General features: G+C 46.8%; 1 protein-coding gene across 1 annotated transcript in view; it reads left to right on the top strand.

Moving 5' to 3' along the window:
* Positions 1-3578: 3578 nt before the first annotated feature.
* The window catches only part of Unc119b (unc-119 lipid binding chaperone B), a 10283-nt gene continuing 6382 nt past the window's right edge, over positions 3579-7479 (top strand). Inside the window, exons 1-2 of the mRNA XM_004636262.2 lie at positions 3579-3862; positions 6765-6878. Of these exons, the coding sequence (XP_004636319.1) occupies positions 3619-3862; positions 6765-6878 (358 nt within the window). The 5' untranslated portion in view covers positions 3579-3618. The remainder of the gene's footprint in view (positions 3863-6764; positions 6879-7479) is intronic.

Genomic DNA, 7479 nt, shown 5'->3' on the forward strand with positions numbered 1-7479 from the left:
AAAAAAAAAAAAAGACTAGGACATACTAGAGACTTTCTGGAAACGGTAAGCTATAAATAATAAATTAGTGGGAAAGGCCAGCCACATAGCTCAGCAGATTAAAGCACCTGCTTAGACACATGGATTGGGGTTCCATTCCTGGCATGCCATGCTGGCCCTGCCCCTAGGGTGTGCTGAGATGGCAAATGAAACTGGGCCTGGTGGTGCGTGCCTGTAATCCCAGCCCTTGGGAGGCTGAAAACTGAAGGATCACTATGAGTCTGATCTGTGTAGTGAGATCCTGTACTAAATACATAATAAATAAGTGGGGTTTTTTTTGGTACTGGAACTCAGGACCTTGCCCTTGGCAGGGAGGCACTTATGCTACTGAGCTATCTCCCTGACCTATCTCCCTGACCTATAAATTAGTGGGTTTTTTTTTTAAAAAAATAGCCCTCAGCCAGGGAGTGAAGTGACTTGGTTATTAGAGAAATGATGCTGTCAGTTCCAGCACACAAGGGGTGTCTGCCACACCAGCCCTGACCTACCTGTGCACCTTCTCAAGGAGGCTGTGGAGAGGCCTGTGTTCCCAGTCTTAGAAAAGCCCTCTGTGCTTGCTTTGGCTGCTCCAAATGCTCCACCTGCCTGGCCTGATTTGAGGCAGAGCACCTGGCTCCTTAGGGACTATGCTGAAAACCAGCCACTTTCGCAGTTCTTACAGTGACTGCAGGAACTTGTAAGAGTACCCAGCTGGGGTGCAAGGGAGGCCAGCTTTTGTGTTCCAGCTTTTCTATGTACAGTCCTGAGAAATCTTGGTGTTAATTATTTAATGCAGTAATTGTCCCTTTTCTTTCTTTCCCCAAATAGGAGTGTGTGTGTGTGTGTGTGTGTGTGTGTGTGTTGCTAATGATTAACTAGCACTTTGCAATGCGCTACATCTCCAGCCCTTTTAAAATTTATTTTATTTTATTTTTTAAATGTATTTAGTACAGGGTCTCACCACACAAATCGAACTCATAGTGATCCTCCTGTTTTCAGCCTCCTAAGTGCTGGGATTACAGGTGCGCGCCACCAGGTCCAGTCTCATTTGCCATCTCAGTGTGCCCTGGGGGTGGGGCCAGCACAGCACACCTGGGATTGAACTCCAGTTCCTACAGCCTCCCTAAGCAGGCACTTTAATCCACTGAGCTATCTGGCCAGCTCAAGATGTTTTCTTTTTAAAACATAAATGCTGGGCATGATGGCTCGTACCTGTAATCCAGAAGCTGGGAGGCTGAGGTAGGGTATTGCTGAGAATTTAAACCAGCCTCAGAAGCAACATGAGGTCAAGCCCCACCTGGACTACATAAGAGGACCCTGTCTTGCCACGACCACTGCCTGTACTCCAGCCACTATAAGAAGTATACATGCAGCCCATGATTGTATGCTTGTGATAAAATAGTACACAAGTAACTCTTAAGTAATGTCATGAATATATTCCTTTTAACTCCAATACTCTCATTTCAGAGGTAATCAGGATTAACATTTTAATGTATATCCAGACTTCTGCCTTTACAATAACAGAAACATATCTATTACATATTTTATTTATTTATTTTTTGTGGTACCGGGGATTGAAGTCAGGACCCTGTGCTTGCCAGGTAAGCACTTAGTCTATACATATTTTGTTTTTAAGCAACTAGGATTCTGTACCTTGCTTTTGTTTTGAGAAATGTTCTTGCTATGCAGTTCAGGCTGGCCTTAAACTCACCAGGTAGCCCAGGCTAGCCTCAAACTCACATCAATCCTGCCTCAGCCTCCCAAAAGCTGGAATTACAGTTGTGCACCATCACAACCAGTTTCCACTCAATGTATCTTTAAAATCTTTCCATACTAGTACAGATGGCTCAGGCTCAGTATTTTTAACAGCCGTACAACATGGACTCAACTGTATTTTACAATAATTTATCAGTATTAAAAATATTCCTGGGCCTGGTGAGATGGCTCAGTGGTCTGAAGCACCTACTTAGAACAAGTTTAGCAAAGCACAGGGACCGCGGTTCAATCTCCCAGCACCACATGCCAGCCAGCCCCGCCCCCTGGTGGGCTGAGCTGGACACACACACACAAATAAATAAATTAAAAAAAATATTCCTGAAGTAAATATCTTTGTGTATACATATGGGCTAAATTCATGGATGTGGAATTGCAGGTGAAGAAGTTAATATATTTGTCATGATCCCTAGGAAGAAAAAAATGGATCCAGATTATTCTAGTCTTGATACCTTGACAACAAAGGTTTAGTGAGCAAATTTGCAGGGAGTGACTGCATACTAAACTGCCTTCTTGGCAATCACAAATACCATATTAGAAGTTCTGGAAATTCTTCAGGGACTACTCACAGTTGACTAGTTTAAAAAATTGTCTGCAAGAGGAAAGACTTTTTGTTTTTACTGTTATGGAAACAGTATGGTAAGCGCCACAGGATGCCAATCTCTCAAGAGGCAGGACAGTGGTTAGAAAGGAACTTGGCCACATACTGTTCTACCTAACTGGGCAGCTGAGTGGAGCCAGGTTGGGACAGAGAAACACTTTTAAAGGCCTAGAAGCAGCTCTCAACCCCCTCCCAGGTCCCTCCCAGCAGGTGAGAGGGACATAGCACTGCCCTGCCTAACTCAGGTCCTGAGGTTGAACATAGCCAGAGGATTGGGATTTCACTCTGCCCTAGTCTGGCTGAGAGCTGATGTCAGATCCAATAGACACTTTGCATGAATCAGCTCAGGGCCTCTAACAGGAGAAGCCCAGAAGAATCCCAAAGGGGTGTAAGAGAGCTATAGCCTTTTCCTTACTGGCCTCCTCCACTGGGTGAAATCCTGGGTAATGTCCAAGGCCCACTGGAAATGTCACTTCTGTGAACCCTCCATCCCCCATCCAGTCAGAGTAAACCACTCCCTGTGCTCTCCTAGCACCTTTGCTGCACCTCTTACAGCAGTCAGGGGAGTCAGTTTGTCTTCTAGACCCTACTTACTACTCTGAAGCAATGAGCTGTATACTTCACAGTCTTCCTGACAAAGTGGGAGTTCCTACAAGAAGGGTGGGTGGCACCGTTCAGAATTCCACTCATTCATTCCTTATTGAGCATCTATTGTGTGTGCCAGGCATTTGCAAATTTGGCAGTACTATATAATGGTGAGTAAGATAGACCGAAATTCTGCCTTCATCCTTAAATTTCCTGTAGCCTAGTGCAATGTCTAGCCCAGGACCTGGCAGTCGGCCTTAGTTCCTGCAGTCTAGTTGGAAAGCTTGTCTAGAGGCTGCCTTTGCTTAGCAAGAACTGTCATAACTTGTATTATATGCAAAATATATTAAACATTTTTTCAAGATGTTTTTCCAGTTTATGTGACAAAAATTCATTTGACTGCCAGAGACACATTGGAAACCTGTAGGGTGACACTGGAAGCCTGAGAGAGGGTGCGGAGGTCCTAAGTCCTGGCCACGCCCCACGACCGGCCCACCGCGTGGCTGGGCAAAAGCTGGAGCGAGAACCTTCCGGTTGCTCCCGTAAGCCCCGCCCCTCCCCGCCCCGGCGGTGGCTGGCCCCGCCCCCGCTCTCCATAGTTACGGCGCTGTGGAGGTGGCGGCCATCTTGGCAGCGGAGCGATGAACGGGGCGAACCCCAAGGCTTCGGCCGCGGGGACGGCAGCTGGGTCTGGGGGGCTGGTGGCTGGCAAGGAGGAAAAGAAGAAGGCGGGGGGCGGCGTCCTGAACCGACTCAAGGCGCGGCGCCAGGCGCCCCAACACGCGTTCGGCGACGGTATCGGGACGGTGGTCACCGAGCAGGAGCTACTGGCGCTGGACACCATCCGGCCCGAGCACGTCCTGCGCCTCAGCCGGGTCACCGAGAGTGAGTGCCGCTCGGGCCGAGCCCCGAGGCCCCGTAGCCTTCAGCCGGTCCGCCTGCTGGGCCCGCGAGAGGGGCTACACGGGCCGCTCGACCGGCCAGGCCGCTTTGCCCTCTGCTCGTTGCCCAGTCCGCCTGGCCGCGCCCGCAGGGGCCGGGTGGGGAGGCGGTTCCCCTTGGTTTGGCTGCAAATGATCCCAGAATCTGGCGGGGCCGGCTTTCCCCTGGCCAGACCCAGTGAGGCAACTCAGTTTGACCTGAGTGGAGAAGAGCCCGCGTACTTCTAAACCGTACTTCTAAACCGGATCCTCCAGAGCCGGTTCCCGCAGCCCAGTGCCTCGCAGCCATCGGCGAAGCCCCCACTCCCCGCTGGGTCCCCGCGGCGCGTCTGTCCCCGGCTTCCGCGGCCGCCGCCAGCCAGGCCGGCTCCCCTACGTGTGTTTCCGCCTGGAGCCAGGCTCCGAACCCTGGCAGTCCCTCCCGCATCCCACCCTCACTAGGTTTCCTCCCTTTGGTCCCAGGCGTTGCCCTTTTGTGTGCAGGTGGGCACTTCTTTCTTCAGCACACATGGCCGTGGCGTTTCGTGCAAATTTAAAAACTATGCCACGGAGAAAATCTGAATAAAGTTTCACTGTATGTACAAACGCCCACATGTGAATCTTGCTCTTTGCCATTTTTTTCCCTAGTGAACTAAGGATCACGTCAGGATTTCAGAAATGCAAATTTTGCATAACAGCAACCCACCCAGGTCTTTTCACTGATATGAGGGAAAGTGGGAAGGGATTATTCCCTGTTCTGGATAATCTCCCTCTTCCTTTGCCAAGCCAATCCTGTGACACCGTCTTGCTATTTTCCCCTAGCAGTTTGCGGTCACCTGTTTAGGTCTGGCTTCCTCTGTCCTGCCCACTCACCTCCGCACTTCAGCCCTGCCACCAGGAAGGGTGGGCCACCAGGAAGGATGCATGGAGTTTGTGAAATGCTTCAGTCTAGGGCTGCTCCAGTGTACCAGTGATTTGGGAATGGAAGTTGGAGGGAAGCGGGTCATGGTCCAGCCTGGGCAAAGGGAGTCCCCATATGCTGAGATAGTTTTGACGTGGGATACTTTGAAGTCCCTATCCCTGGATTAGGACTGTTGCTTGCATGCATGAGTGAATCTTTAGACAATAGTGCAGTTGAGTTTTATTGAAACTGAAAAAGGTACTTCTGTTCTTTAAGTTTTCATTCGGGGCATGGGAAGAATATAAATGTACAGTGCCTGAATATAAATGTACTCTATAGACTCATGCTTGCTCCCGTTGTAAAGGGTAAGTTGGTCCTTCTAATGCCTGGCCCTAGAGGCCCCTTTCTCAGCTGGCACTCAGATCCCATTTGGGGGCTTGGCAGTAGTACTGTTGCCCAAGAACCCACCTCTGTTGCTCCTCAGAGAAAGCCACAGGTCCAGAGCTTGGATTTTGTTATCCTTGTTTAAAATTTTACCAGTTATTTGTCGAGGACCCTCTAAAGGCACAGAACCAATGTTGCCGTGTTTTGGAGTTACAGAATAAGCAGTAGTTCTCAAGTTGGCCTTCTTATTGGAGACAGCTTGTAAAATGTGAAAGAGTAACGCAAACAAGCAATTTAAGGTAGTGTCATAGTAGGTCTGGGGAGACAGCTTTCAAAAGTATAAAATGTGATTAAACCCTCTCTGAGGTGCCCTTTCCTTACCTGTAAAATGGAAATAATACTTGTCTTGCGTTACTTTAAGGGTTAAATATTTTTTAATAAGGGATTATGTCTAAAATGAAATGAAATAAAATTGAAAATCCCCAATAAATTATATATCCTACTTTGTAAAAAAAAAATTATAAAGAAGTTAATGAAATTTTCTTTGATGGATACCCTTTGGATTAGCTCCTTAGCTTGTTACAGGCTATACTTCAGTGTGTTCTCTTCAGCGCATTCATTCTGCTGCCTTACTGTATGTGTGACCCACCATGTGATTTTGTTTTGGTTTTTTGAGACAGGATCTGTCTATGTAGTTTGGGGTGGGTTTGAACTCACTATGTAGCCGAGGACGGCCTCAAACTGATGATTGTTCTGCCTCAGCCTCCCGAATACTAGAATTATAGGCATACGCCACCTCCCGTCTCTATTGTGTGATTTTGTATAGCCCAGCAGCTAAGAATTTTTTTTTTTACCTTAAAAAGTAGTTGAAAATAAATTTTAAAATTCGTAACATGATATAAAATTTATTTCAAAGCTAGGCGTAGTGGCATATGCCTATAACTGCAGCACTCTCAAGATAGTGAAGCAGGAGGATTACAAATTCAAAGGAAGCCCAGGCATCTTAGCAACTCAAGGAAACCAGGGTCTCAGAATTTAAAAACAAAAACATGGGGCTGGGGAGATGGCTCAGTAGAATAAGCGCTTGCCCAGCAAGCACAGGGGCCTGAGTTCAATCCCCAGTTCTGAAAAAAAAAAAAAAAACAAAAAAACCACCCCCACCAAAAACAAAAAGACTGAAGATTTAGCTCAGTGTTGTAGTAACGGCCTTGAACTTCTGGTGGTCTTCCTGTACCAGCCTCCCAAGTTCTGGGATTTGCAGATGTGCGCCACCCTGCCTAGCTTCTGTGTTTCTTAAACCTCTCCATTCTGTTGTACAACTTTGTTTTATTTTAACACCATAGAATGTGTTGGAGGAACGGTGTTATAATAGCATAAGAAAACAAAACAAAACTTGAGTTTGCTTCAGAATTTGAGAATGAGAGCCAGGGATGTGAATGAATTGTGTGAAAGTCCTGGATCCATCCTCAAATTTGATTGCAAATCAAATGAACAAAAACCCAAGCTAAACTAAAACAAAGAACTTTTGAGGATTAAATCATATTTTGAAGTATGTGACAGTGTTGATTTCTCTCATTTTCAGATTATTTGTGTAAACCGGAAGACAACATCTACAGTATTGATTTTACCCGCTTCAAAATTCGAGATTTGGAGACGGGGACAGTGCTTTTTGAGATTGCCAAACCTTGCATTTCAGGTAGGCCTCAGTATTGTAGGTCACCTGACTAAAAGATCTCTGGAAAGTTGAGTATTTGTGTGCCATCCCATCCTGTTTCTTGACCACAGTGTGTCCTGCTTCTATGTCCTCTTTCTGTAGGCTGGCCTGCTGGGTAGGCTGGGTTGTATTAGAAGGCTGGTGTTTGTTGAATCTCTGCACTATGTGGTCACTGTTTGCATCTTCCTGTGCACCACTTTATATAATCTTCACACTTCTGTGAGGAGAAGGAGCTGTGGTGCAGAATTTCCAGGTGACACTTCTGAGTCACATTCTCTTTCATCATATCATGTTGCCTCCTGTTAGGAAAGGCAATTAAACTATAATGAGGAGCACTCACAGAGCCTTGAGTCCTCTTGGAAAGATGATACTGAGGAGTCCATTCTACACCATGAGGTAACTTTACCTGTCTTCTCATTGTCTCTAAATAGTGCCTTGGGCATCTCAGTAAGCCCAGGTTTGGATTTTTTTTTTTTAATAAAAGTTTACTCTTGGGGCTGGTGAGATGGCTCAGTGGTCTAAAGCACCTACTTAGAACAAGCTTAGCAAAGCACAGGAACCGCGGTTCAGTCCCCCAGCACCA

The sequence above is a fragment of the Octodon degus genome, unplaced genomic scaffold, assembly GCF_000260255.1.
Source record: "Octodon degus isolate 3935 unplaced genomic scaffold, OctDeg1.0 scaffold00079, whole genome shotgun sequence".
NCBI classification, from domain to species: domain Eukaryota; kingdom Metazoa; phylum Chordata; class Mammalia; order Rodentia; family Octodontidae; genus Octodon; species Octodon degus.